This window comes from Emydura macquarii, unplaced genomic scaffold (genome assembly GCF_026122565.2).
Source record: "Emydura macquarii macquarii isolate MOO-44397 ecotype Brisbane River unplaced genomic scaffold, CSIRO-AGI_Emac_v2 contig_2417, whole genome shotgun sequence".
NCBI lineage: Eukaryota > Metazoa > Chordata > Testudines > Chelidae > Emydura > Emydura macquarii.
In genome coordinates this window covers 1101867-1114542 of record NW_027132554.1, presented here as the reverse complement: position 1 = coordinate 1114542, position 12676 = coordinate 1101867, and the positions used below count along the sequence as shown (strand labels likewise).

Below are 12676 nucleotides of genomic sequence, written 5' to 3'. Positions count from 1 at the left end.
AAAGGGGAGCGCCATGCTCCCAGGTGCTGGCCAGCGCGGGTGCCGGCCAGGTTGATCTCAGAGGAGCCAGCCCTCGCTGACCTCCCCGGCGGCTGCACTGATCCGCCGTGCTGGGTGCAACGAGGGAGCCGCAGGGACCCCGGCTGCACAGGGGCCAACCTGAGCCACTGGGTCGGCAAGGTTCCTGGGGATGTCGGTGGGGGGGGGCAGCTCCTCCTCCAAGGGCCTGGCTGGCCAGCCTGCCCCCCCTGCTGGCACCCAGGGGCATGGCCCCCAGTACAGCACTGCTGCCACACCTGCGGTGGGGAGTGTGGCAGAGCAGGAACCAGGCCTGCAGGGTGCAAATACAAATATTGGTCCCCGGGCACAGATGCTCAAGGTACCCCCTGGAAGAGCAACTGCGCGTTTGTGGGAGTCAATGAGCAGGGGAGGATCTTTGAAGGGGCTGCAGCTTGGGGAGCCTCTGGAGCAGAACAAGGAAAAACAAGCCCCTGGAGAGATCCCCAGGCCCATTGCTTGCTGACGGGAACCTCTAGGGTGGAGTCCAGAGCCCCCTTGTTCCACAGGTGCAGCAGGAGGTGGTGCAGCTGGTGCTGAGAAGGAACTAGGGAGGGCTGGGGTGCAGCTCCTTCCCCTTCCCCTGCCAGCGTGCAGGAGAGGAAAACGCGCTGCAGGGCCTGCTCAAACCCCAAACTTGCTGCCTTTCTCCCACACTTTTTCCTGTCTTCTGCTTCCCCCACACTCACTCTCCAGCCTGTGTAAAGGGGAGCCCTACTGACAACGTGGGGACAGCCTCAGCCAGTGGTTTTCCAACTGCGGTATCGGAGAAACCTCCTGTAAGGGCAGACAGCGCAGTTTAGTTAGTAAGAGCTGGCACTCGCGTCAGTGGTAGATTGACCCTGGCTCAGCTGGGCTGTGCGGTAAGACTTATTTGGAAAGGGACAAGCAGCCTAAGTTTGCAAACCACTGGCATAACCCAAATTGCATTTCGGGCAGGGGAGCGTGGTGGTGGCAGCATTCCTACTAGCCCACGGATGCTTGGCTGGAACAAGGAAGATCTTTCTGCCATGGACCAAACTGTGACCCTGTTGAAATCTCGAGGGCTCAGGGAGCTTGTTTAAATGGAGCCCCCTGTTCTTTGCTTCAGGAACCCCCCCCTCCCCCCCCCGAGGTGCTTTGCTCCTGTTCTGCTGACGAGCTCCGTCCTGCGTGAGATGTCCCTCGGACAAGCTGGGAACTTTCCCTGGAGCTGCAGCTCAGCGAAACCTCCAGCCCCAAGGAGAAAGTGGGGTAAAATTAAACTCTTATGAAGTCATTGAACTGGTCCTGACTCCACTTCTGACTGCACAGGTCCTTCTTAACAATGCCAGCAGCCATGTCAGCCACTCCCCTGCAGTGACTGCATGCTGCTGTTTTACTGCTAGGATCCAGTGACTCCAGGATGGCAGGAGTCCTCAGGGGTAGGTGCCCTGCTCCTGGTACACAAATGCACAATGCCTCGCTGCATGCCTAGATCTTCTCCCAGCCCCAAGTCTTGTTTCATTGGGGGCCCCGAGGAGGCTACTGTACTTCTCAGCTCTAGACTTCACTCCTCAGGGGCAGGGGGAGGTGCTGCCTCTCCAGGGAGCTCGCCATAGTTCAAGGTGCTGCTGCTCCCTACCTCGAAGGGCTGCCCTTGTAACCTTCAGGCTGTGCTCTGCTGCTGGCACCTCCCACACAGCCCCAGCTGCTCCTCCGTCCACTCCCCGCTAGCTGCTCGCTGGGAACACAGGGTGCCCCGTCTCCTTCCCTTCGCCTCCCCGCAGGCCAGCTGGGTCCTTCCCGGGAGCTGGAAAGGAAACTTTCCGCCAGTAACTTTCCGCTCTGCTCCTCTCTTGGCAGAGCACACGCCACCTTCCCCGCCTGCCCCTGCATGCGAGTGCCACTCTGCTGCTCACACATTTCCCACCCCTCTGCGCTGGCCCTTGCCTCTATCAGACTGCACAGAGGGGCTTGAAAACGGCTCCTGCCAACGCAAACTGTCCACTGTCTCTGAAGGGGAAAGCGCTAAAGTCTTGAGTCTCGCTTATTCCCAGGGCGGTCGTGCCTGAGGCTGCTACTCAGAAGCACACTTGCACTCCCATAACAGCACAGCTCCACTGAATGGCCTTTGTTGCACACCCAGCCTGAGCTTTGCTAGATGTGGACTGAATGTGAATGGATTCGCAGCTGGCGCTGAGGCCGTTCTGAAAAGAAGACCTACTTTTGCAAAACAAAGGCTTTATTAAACATTGCTTCCACTCCAAATCAATAGATCAGAATGCCAGCACAGGCCAGGCCAGAGGTCCCTGCAGCTCCCCAGAGCTCTGGAAGAGAGTGACTGTAGGAATGTTTGAGTCCAAACGCTCAGCTATCCTTTGTGATACTACTTTTCAGTTCTGTGGCTCTGCTCAAATTCCCTGCTTCCTTCTTCAGGACATTGAGCAGCGTCTGGGAGCTCTCCAGGATCTGGGAGGGCAGGAAATACAAGTTATTTCATTTTATATCAACTGAGCATTTTTCTTAGCCTGAACTGTATTTTGAACAATTTACCAAGTCTCCAACACTCGGAGCCTTTAACTCAAGACTGGGTGTCTCTTCCTAAGAACTACGCTCTAGCTCAACCATACCTTCCGGGTCAGGGGAACGTGCTCTGCCTGTGTAATGCAGGATGTCAGACTAGATGGTCAAATTGGGGCCTGGTAGACTTACCATCTATCAATATCAATAAAGACAATTTGTTCCAAAAAATGTAACTGGCAAATATTGTAGTTGATAGATGCATTGGTTTTAAGATGGGAAATGACCCTGATCATCCAGTTCCACCTGCTGCATAACCCAGGAGATTCCTTCCGTAACTTGGAGTTGAACTTGAGTGTATTTTTTAGAAAGAGACATCCAATCCTAGACTCCAATGGCTATTGAAGTATTTTATATGAACTGGAACAGCTTCAACAAGAGAAACAGAACCGTACCCCAGAATATCCTCTTATGGCTCAGTGGTTAGGGCATGCCTCTGGGACATGGACGATTAAACTTCAAGTCCCTGGTCTGATTCAGGCAGGGTGGAGATTTGAACCCAGTTCTCCAACAAGCTGTGTGAGTGCACTAACCCCTGAGTTAGTGGGGGGAAAGCACATCTTCCTCTTTGATTTTTCCTGAAAAAGGACTTTTCCTTATTCATAGGCTGACCTTCTTAAAAAAAATGCATAAAAATGTAAAATGTTATAAAATATACACATGTACTGTGATGTTTCTAAACATTCATTTTAATAATGCACTTTTTTGAGCACAAACAAAATCCCGATACCCCTCCAGTGTAATTGTCTTGATTTCAATATGTAACTGAGATTTGAGGCTGTGTCAGTGGCAAAGTAGTTCTCAGGTCACCACAAGGCCCAACCCTGTGATTGCTAGAAAGCCATGCCCTCCCTAACCCAAAGTTTAATTTCTGTGCAAACTGATATGACGTGTCATTTCCGTTTTGCAAAAGCTCCTGAAATAAGGAACTGGATTTGACTGGCTACGGATTACAAACATCTTCAATCACCACAAGCACCATATCTTTGTGACTGCTAGTCTGCGGGGTTATTACAGGTAGAAAGAAAGCTGTAGGGATAACCGATAATCCTGGATGCCATGGGTGGGTTCACACAAGCCTGGGAACACTGAGCTGGCCTTTCGAAGATGGCATCTTTGAGGTTCAGAAGGAACTGAACTGCAGTCACAGGGACGGGGCGTGCAGAGACCTGCGAAATATTTTGTCGCTGACATCCTGAAGTCTCAGTTACTTACAGAAATTCAGAGCCAACTACACCATGTGGGATGAGAGTTTTACTTGTCTCCAAATGTATTCTTAAAATAGGAATAACTATTGTTATAGAATTCACTTGTACTGTGATGACTAGTAAACATTTACATTTTTATGCATGGATTTCCCCACACTTCAGCCTTTGAGGAAGGGGCGGGGAGAGGGCAGCCAGCATCAGCCTTGGATTTGACAATGATACAAAAGGAGACAGCAAGGTGATGAGCAGACGGTGGAGACCAGAGGAGGTGGCCTGGCGGGGCTGAGGACTGAGGCTGGGGATGATGTGATCATGCTTTTGGTACCTGCTCGGGAGGGCTGGTTAACTAGACAGAGCTCAGGAAACGCAAGGCTGGGGCAGAAACACCTTTCATCCTGCTCAGCAGCCGAATACCCCGCACAGTTCGCTTTAGTCACAGAGATTAGATGCCAAATAATACCTAGAGCAACTAACGCTGCAGGGTTGTGAGACTTTACCTGACAGCCACGCTGCGGAGAAGCTCAGCCCCCACCAATGCTAGTGGCTACGGAGGAGAGGGCTGGAATTGCTACTGGCACCCTCCCATGACTGACTCAACCCCTCACCTCTCACAGGTGCCTGTTCCTGCTCTAGCAGCTGGAAGGCAGAAGTAGGCCTCTTTTTCCGCTCCTGGCTGCTCTCGGCGGGAGGGAAGAGGCAGTCTTCCTGCTCTGCCCGTGCTCTAAGTCTCCTGGTACTCTACCCTTTCGCCCCTCTCTGGACTTGCGTGCCCGCACTATGAATAGCAGTGTCCCAGCTTTCCCACTGGACCCAATTACTGGTATTTCCACTGCTCCCCAAGGGGTGTGAAGCATTAACCATGAAACTAACCCCAACCTTGTAATTTTCATCCTGTTGCCACCTTGGGGATCTGGAGCAGAGGCCCTGGAACAGTCTGTCTGCACGCTCAGGCACACAGCCCTGGCGTGGGGTCTAGTTTAAAGCATATTGGCTAACAGCCAAAATGGAAGCTGAACTTCCTCAGAAGAAGGTGGCACTGTTATTCATTAGCAGGTTTATTCCGGTCCTAGCTAGTGTTTATTCCAGTCCCCACTGTGCTAGGCATCAGCCAACTGTCGAGTAAGCCAGTCCCTGCCCTGACAGGTTCACAAACCAAAGCCGAACAAGTGATGGGATGGCAGCAAATGGCACCTTAGTTCCCCCAGGTTTTTGGTTTGGTTATTCTAAACCTTTTGGTAGCATTATGAGGGGCTAAGGGGAAAGACCAGGGAGGCGGCAATGGGAGAGAAGTCACTCAGTTATAGTGCAGGGAATCCCATCATCAGCACCAAGAGCCTGCTTGAACCCCTCCTGCAGTCTCTTTCTCCAAGGCCACAGGGCTGAGGTGAGGGAGAAGCTGCATGGGTACTAGTGCCCCCCAGGGAGGGGGGGCTGCAAATTTCTGGGTCCAGGAGGGGCAGATGGAGAGCAGTGGCCCAGGCTAAGCCCCATTTTACCTTCCCCTGTCCCCACCACTGCAGAAGATCTGCAGCAGCAGCAGAGGGCTGGGAACTGACACACCCACAGCTTTAGTCCCATGGAGTGAAAGCTGCTGGTATTCAGCCCTGCCCTGTGCTCCGCACACCCTTCCAGAAGGGGAGATTTCAGCTCATAAAACTCATAACACCACAGCACCAGCAAAGGCAGTTAAGGTGACACTCCCCACACAACACAACCCCAGGCCCTTAATCCTGCGCTGAGGTGTTCCTTAGGGAGATCACGGTACCTTACCCCTCCGTAAGCTTTTGTGAGGCAGCAGCGAGCATTGCTTGTAACCATGAGGCTGCCCTGTGTGTAAGAGGGTCCAAAGCACTGAATGAGTAAGAGTCCTTATCCGGAGCTGTGCTGGGCCCCGAGACAATTGCAGGTTGTGCTAGGGATGGGTAAGGCATTGTGAGCCATGCCTGGCAAGCCGGTGGCAGAAGATGGTAGACAGGGAGAAGAAGAGAGCAACGCCCGCACAATACCCTGTACCCTAGAGGAACATGCACTGGGATTGGAACCACAAGTTCAATTCTCCTCTTCCAGTGAGTGCTCTTACTAGTCCTGTTCCCGTCACAACCCTTTTTGGCCACGGCCCCGTCTCTTTTCCCTGAGGTAGGCAGGGAGGTTACTTAACAGTAGCTGCTGATCTTCAAGAGATTCACACTGGAGCGATGGCACTCCCAGGGGCAAGCTCATGGAACCCTCCTCTAACTGGTAAATAACAAAGAGGACTGGTCACAGGTCTAGACTGTTTGGTAAGTGGGGCACAAGCAAATGCGTTTTAATATAGCTAGATGTAAATGTCTATATCTAGGAACAAAGATAGGCCATGCTTTCAGGATGAGGAATTCTATCCTCGGAGGCAGTGACTGTGAAAAAGATTTGGGGATCATGGTGGATAATCAGCTTAATATCCTAGTGTGATGCTGTGGCCAAAAGGGCTAATGTGATCCCTAGATACCTGAAGAGGGGAGTCTTGAGTAGTAGCAGAGGTTCCTCTGTATTTGACACTGGTGTGACTGCTGCTGGAATACTGTGTCCAGTTCTGGTGTCCACAATTGAAAGAGGATGTTGATAAATTGGAGAGGGTGCAGAGAAGAGCCACGAGAATGATAAAAGGATTAGAAAACCTGCCTCAGACCGATGAGATTCAGTTCCTTGAATCCTTTAGCTTAAGAAAAAGAGGGTTAGGGGGTGACTAGATGACAGTGTTCACGTATCTACAGAGGAAACAAATATTTGATAATGGGCTCTTCAATCTAGCAGAGAAAGATCTAACACAATCCAGTTGCTGGAAGTTGAAGCTAGACAACTTCCAACTGGAAATAAGGCCTAAATTTTCAACAATTAACCACTGGAACAACTGACCAAAGGTCATGGTGGATTCTCCATCATTGGCAATGTTTAAATCAAGACTGGATGTTTTTCTAAAAGACCTGCTTTAGGGATTATTTTGGGGAACTTCTCTGGCTGTGTTATACAGGAGGTCAGGCTAGATAATCACAATGATCCCTTCTGGCCTTGGAATCTATGAAAGGTCCTCTGTCAGCCTGTTAAATTGTTTCCATGGTTAATTACCCTCGCTGTAGAAAAGGTATGCTGTATTTCCAGTTTGATGTTGGATCCTGAAGCTAGACAAATTCAGGCTGGAAACTGGGAGATGGTCAGCTTTCTGGTCAGGCTGTCTACATGTGGTGTGGTATTGGGACCATCTTTTGTAGAATCTCAGTTACACCACATGGAGGGGTCTCTGATATTCCAGAACCAGCACTTGAGCCCCTAGCTGAGGCCGGTGCTGATGCCATGGCCAGAGCTGATGGCTTAGCCCTCTTGGTATGAGTCTCGGTGCAGAGGAAGGTTGTTCTGGATGGTGCATGGAACTCTGACCACTCAGAGGTTCAACAGCCATCAGGGCCTCTCCCATGAGGTGTGCTGGAGCCAGCAGTCTTGGTGGGGAGGTAAAAGTCTTATGGATGGCACACTGAGCCAGGGAATAAGTTTTACAAGACAGAAGAAGAAATTAAGCTCTGGACACAGGCATCCAACTTGGGTGATCACTGGACACAATGCACATCTGTTATAATACTGTCACGGAGTTGCTGGCTCCTTTAAGGGGAGTCCGGACCCAGGCTACCCATGAGGAGCTAATTTAAAGGAAAAGAGGCTATCTAAGCAATTAAATGACTAAAGAATAGCTGTGCCTCATAAAAGATCACTTGAACTCAGCTGTAGGAAGCTGTTGATAGAAAGAGAAGCTTTCCTAAAGAAAGAGTGCCGAAGTCCACAGGCTCCAAAGAGAAGGGCTGGGAAACCCCTGAGCCCAAGGGCAGAGATTTGATTTCAGGTTTATTTCTATTTAATAAAGTAGAACCGCAGCAGGGGAATTTTGTCTTACACCCTCTTGGACTTTGTGTTGTTCTTAAGGGGCCCTGAGAGAAGAGCAACTGAGGCAGGGAGTGCCTGCAGTGCCAACAGTAGGTCAGTAGGGGGTGCTAAAGGATAGGTATGACCTGTGACAAACCCCTTTTGGGGGTCCAACCCAGACATAGTCCTAGTGATGGGGCAAGCCTGGAGGCTTGAACATTAGAAAGTTGGGGTGATATCCCTGCTCTGAGACACTGTAGAACTATACTATTTATTTACCTAAGATCCAAACTAAATTCATAAGTACATACAGTTTAGGCAAATTAAGCCTAATGGGGTTAGGAAAGCAACAGTCATGGAAGAAGGTTGCTTCTACTTTCTGTGGTGGTGGTGAAGGAATGGAAGCAGCTAGGGATGCATTCCCCTTCCCCGGCACTGGGGGCTGAACATTTGACCCCAAAAAGAGGTGCCCACAAGGCCAAGGGACACGACTTTGAAGAGGGCCCACGTGCTGCTCACTAGGAAATGCCATCCCATAGTGGGAACACATGAGGCTCTCAAAGAACTGTAATTTTACAGCGAAGAAAGAAATCTGAGGTTCCACAACGGCACTTCAGGCAGAGTTGGAAACATAACCCCAACCTCAAATCCCCAAGTCTCACCTAATCAGCCTTTTGAAATGAATGCGCCGAGCCTGTGTGCCTGCTTATCCTGTCTGTAACCGTTACTCTAAGCAACAGGCCACGCCACTCTTCCAGAACCAGGAGGAGAGGCAGAAATCCCAGGCCCCAAGGTTCTAACACGGCCCAGCAAGCCATCCACAACACATTCAAGTGGCAGAAGGCTATTGTGCGGGTCTGAAGATCCCATGTGCAAACTGTGCAGATCTTGGGTTTTGCAAGTTTGTGGATTTTCTTGTAGCAGTAGCCCTCTTTTGGGAGAGTTGTGGGGAGGCCTTACCTGGAGTGCTCCCATGGTGTGACATACCATGTCCAGGAAGATGGCCCTGACCTGTGGCAGGAAACTGAAACTTACTTGGCAGAGCTGTTTGTATGCAAGAGAGCAGGATTTTGGCAGATGACTGGTTTGAACCTAGTGCTCGGCCAGTCACAGCACCAAGCCCTGATTTCCCCTGGCTCTTGGCTGCAGGTGAAGGCTTGGTCTAGACGCCAGGCCTTGCTAATTGCAGACAGAGGGCCTGCCTCGAGGCTTTCGCAGCAACACCCAAGCAAGCTCCGGCGGCCGGATACCTTCATGTAGGCGGCCTCGGTCTCGGCGATGGTCTTCTCGAACTCGTTGCGCGTGGCCATCTTGCGCGCCAGGCTCTCGTTGACGCGGGCCAGCTTCTCCGTCAGCAGCCGGACGTCGTTCTGCAGCTGGCTCTTCTCCTCCTCCTCCTGCTGGATCTGCTGGCTCAGCTCGTCCCGCTTGGCGCACAGCTCCTCGATACCTGGGGCAGGAGCCGAGTCAGGGCCGCCCGCACCTGCCCCAGCCAGGCCAGGCCAGGCCACCCTTCGCCTGCCCCAGGTGCTGCTGGGGAAGCTGCCCCCTGCCCTGCCCTGCCTTGCCCAGCCCAGCCCAGGGACCCACCCCGCCCTGCTCAGGCCTTGCCAGGAGGCCTGGGGCCCGCACTGGGGCCTCACATGCCCTGCCCAGGGACCCACCCAGGCCAACCCTTGCCAAGGGGCCTGGGCCTCGCCTCACCTCACCTCACCCCACCCCACCCGGCCCGGCCCCCCGCGCTCACACTTCACCAGCTCGTTGTTGTAGCTCTGCAGCGCCGCCCCCTGCTGAGTCATGGCGCCCCGAGCCCCCCGACTCCGGCTCCGGCCCTGCTGCTCCCCGGCCTGGCCCGGCCCGGCCTCCTTCCCTCCCTCGGCCCCGCCTCAACCGCCGCTAGCGCCCGCCCCGCCTCAGAGCAGATCCCGCCGCGCGGGGCCGGGCGCGGGGCCGGATGGAGGCGGAGGCGGTGGCGGCGGCGGGGCCTGGCCCGGAGCTCTCGGCGGCCTGGCACGCGCTGAGCACCGGCCTGGTGCCGCCCGCCGCCCTCGGGCTGGTGAGTGAGCGAGCGAGCGAGCGCGGCAGGGGAAGAGGCCGGGGCGAGCCGGGCCGGGTCGGGCCGGCACCGCGGCCTCGTCTGCTGAGCCCAGGACCCACCACCGCTGTCCCGTGTCCCCGCCCCCCAGTTACTCCCAGCTACGCCCCCGCCGGCCCCCCCAGGCACGCCCCGGCCCCCCCCCCCCCAGCCGGCCCCTGTCCCAGGTACCCCCCAGCTATTTCCCCTGGGCCTTCTTGTCCCCCCGTCCCAGGCACCCCCATTGGGCACCTTCATCCCTTCCCCCCCAGCCTTCTCTGTCCCCTCCTACCCTGGGCAGCCCCCTCCTCAGAGCACCCCAAACCTGCCATTCTGGGACCCCCCACCTGCGAGCTCCCTGAGCCTGCCACCCCCGGCGGTGATCCCGCTCTGGGGCAGCTCTGCAGCTCGCACCCTCACCTTCCCCCCGAAAACCTGCGCTCAAATGAGGTGACGGTTGCGAGCCAGAGCATCACTGATCTGAGCGCACGGCCATTTGTAGGAGTATTTAGGTTCTGAGCTCTTGGGGGCAGGGATGGTCACACTGTGTGTCTGTACAGCGCCTGGCACAGTGGGGTCACTAACTGTTTGGCCTCTTGATGCTACTCTAATAGACATGTTTACTGTTAATAAGAGCTGTACAAACCACCTAAGAAACTAGGAAATCCAGAGTTAAGCCTGCACTTGTAATAGGCCCAGACATCCAGAACTTGAAATGTATGGTAACTAGACTGTCTTAACTCTGCTACCCGAGACACAGCAGCCTCCTCCTGTCATTGCTCCATTCAGGGACGGTGTCAGAAATATAGACCATAGATTTTCTCATTTGTGTCCCACATATATTTCTAGGGTTTGTCACTGTACTGGCCTTGCCACTTCTCAGAAATGCTGTAGTTTCTTGATCTGGGAAGTTTGCACGAGGGCACACTTGCTAGCTCATGGCTAATTGGCAGCACCTGAGATCATAGAGCCTGAGCATACTCAGCTCCTTGCAGGATTGATCGGGGGAGAGAGAGGGGGAAGATGTCTGCTCTCACCATGCTGCTCGTCTCAGCGGGAATTTGTAATGTCTTTTTTTCTTAAGACTGTTTTTGAGTAAGCGTAGGTCATTCTAGTTTGTGTGGTTACTGGAAAGATTAAGGTGTTTGTTATGGATGTGTAAGAGTAGCCTGACTTTCTATTTTTATCATGGCATCACTTGGACAGCAGAGTTAAGGTAGTGCCTTTGGACCTCTTATAAGTGCAGACTTAACTCTGAATTTCCTGGGTCTCTACATTTTGTTTATAGTTGAAAGGTGGCAAACCAGAGAAATGGATATCTGCCTGCAACTTTATATACATTCTAACAAAATTTTTGTGTGGGAATTTCTTTAGTTTTTGTTCCTGCAAAATCAGATTGTCACAAGAGGCCTTGGGATCTCCACAGGAAAGTGTCTCGATTTTTAGAATCTTCTAATTAGGGAACCAATTCACGTCACATTTTCTAGAAAAATTCATCGTGTTTCCAGATCTAAACTGCCAGTTCTGAGGCTGATCTGAATATTTCTGCTGGTTTTAGCGGGGTCATAAAACAGAAATTTACGTGCCTCATTGTTAATGCTGAATGGCTGCCATTGTGGCTTCATGCTCTTAGATGAATAGGCCATTCCGCTTATGGTTTCCATGGCAGCTGCCAGCAAGGAGAGCAGTTGATGCCAATCACACTCTATATGCTTGTGATGTGGGCACCTTCCCATCAGGAGCAGGACTGAGACCCCAATCTCTCCACCAATCAGCAGATGTTTGGTAACTTGCAGTCACAGTCACCCTGACACACATGATCCAACTACCTACTGGGTGACCGATTCCATCCGTATCGTGATCCAACTCTCCTGATATGCATAGTCCAGCTTCAGTAATTTTTTAGGTGCCTATGCTTGTGTTTAACTTGACGTGTCTCTTTAGGCAGCACCCAGATCCGGGTCAGTGGGGCTGCTGAAGGACAGTGACTTGCGGGCTGCTGTGGAAGTGCTGCAACGCTATGACTTACACTCTGTCCTAGAAGAATGGTTCACTGAAGTTTTACAGACAGACCTTCAGGCAAATATAGCTCCTGAATTCTGGAATTGTATTGGCCAGTATGAAAACACGGCTGAAGAGCCACAGTGCTCCTTGCTTCTCCTGGATGCGTTTTGTCTGCTTAAGTGCCGCCTAGACCCTTATCTAAACAGCTTGGACCTTCTGGAAAAATGGACCAAAATGGGCTTGCTCCTTGGAACAGGCTCCCAGATGTTGCGAGAGAAAGTCTACACCATGTTCAAAGCCATCCTCTTCTTCACCACCACAAAGACTTTTCAGGAGATGATTCAACAGTTCTACAGCCGCACCTTCAAGATTTACATGCGGCAGTGGAAAAAGGGTGAAGACACAATGAATGAGTGCGAGAGCAGCATGAGTGAAAATGAGCAAGGGAGTGATATGGAGGATGGAGGAGGAGACGGTCTGCAGTGCATGGGGTGCAGCAGTAAGAAGGAGCAGTGCTGGTGTCCCACAGCCATGGAGCAGTTTCAGCAGCTCAATGAAATCCTGTGCGTATCTTAAAGGGAGGGGTCTGTCAGAATGAACATGCAACACAGATAGGAGCCCATCAGCAGGCTTTACATAGATTTTTAAGGCCAGCGCAGACCAGAGAATCCCACTCAGTGGTGTTTGCATCAAGCCCATGATTTGCGGTTGAGTTAACAGCATATTATTAGACAATCAGAAAGGTGATGGTGCATGAGCATCCCCTGACCAGGACACGGGCTTTGATTCATGTGCGTTCTGTTCTTTAAAGGGAGAATGTTTCTAAGGGAAAGATTTTCTGTCCCCCAAAAGTAAAGGTTCCGGAAGACATTGGTCACATTTAATATGGAAAAACAGGATTGGT

The 12676-nt window shown here is 52.3% G+C and overlaps 2 protein-coding genes across 2 annotated transcripts in view; one reads left to right on the top strand and one right to left on the bottom strand.

Annotated features, from left to right (window-relative positions):
- Positions 1 to 1957: 1957 nt before the first annotated feature.
- Positions 1958 to 9651, bottom strand: SSNA1 (SS nuclear autoantigen 1). Its single transcript, XM_067561483.1, has 3 exons — positions 9442 to 9651; positions 8945 to 9144; positions 1958 to 2487 (listed from the first exon to the last, which is right to left on the bottom strand). The coding sequence occupies exons 1-3, from the start codon at positions 9491 to 9493 to the stop codon at positions 2386 to 2388; spliced, it is 354 nt and encodes a 117-aa protein (XP_067417584.1). The 5' UTR covers positions 9494 to 9651; the 3' UTR covers positions 1958 to 2385.
- The window catches only part of ANAPC2 (anaphase promoting complex subunit 2), a 21437-nt gene continuing 18305 nt past the window's right edge, over positions 9545 to 12676 (top strand). Inside the window, exons 1-2 of the mRNA XM_067561450.1 lie at positions 9545 to 9750; positions 11713 to 12335. Of these exons, the coding sequence (XP_067417551.1) occupies positions 9649 to 9750; positions 11713 to 12335 (725 nt within the window). The 5' untranslated portion in view covers positions 9545 to 9648. The remainder of the gene's footprint in view (positions 9751 to 11712; positions 12336 to 12676) is intronic.

Bases quoted from the DNA above. Each gene is read 5' to 3' on its own strand.
- SSNA1 (XM_067561483.1), bottom strand. From the start codon at position 9,493: ATGACTCAGCAGGGGGCGGCGCTGCAGAGCTACAACAACGAGCTGGTG. The intron at 9,145-9,441 runs GTGAGCGCGGGG...CTCCTGCCCCAG, and splicing joins CAACAACGAGCTGGTGAAGT to GTATCGAGGAGCTGTGCGCC. The intron at 2,488-8,944 runs GTATCCGGCCGC...CTGCCCTCCCAG, and splicing joins CCGAGGCCGCCTACATGAAG to ATCCTGGAGAGCTCCCAGAC.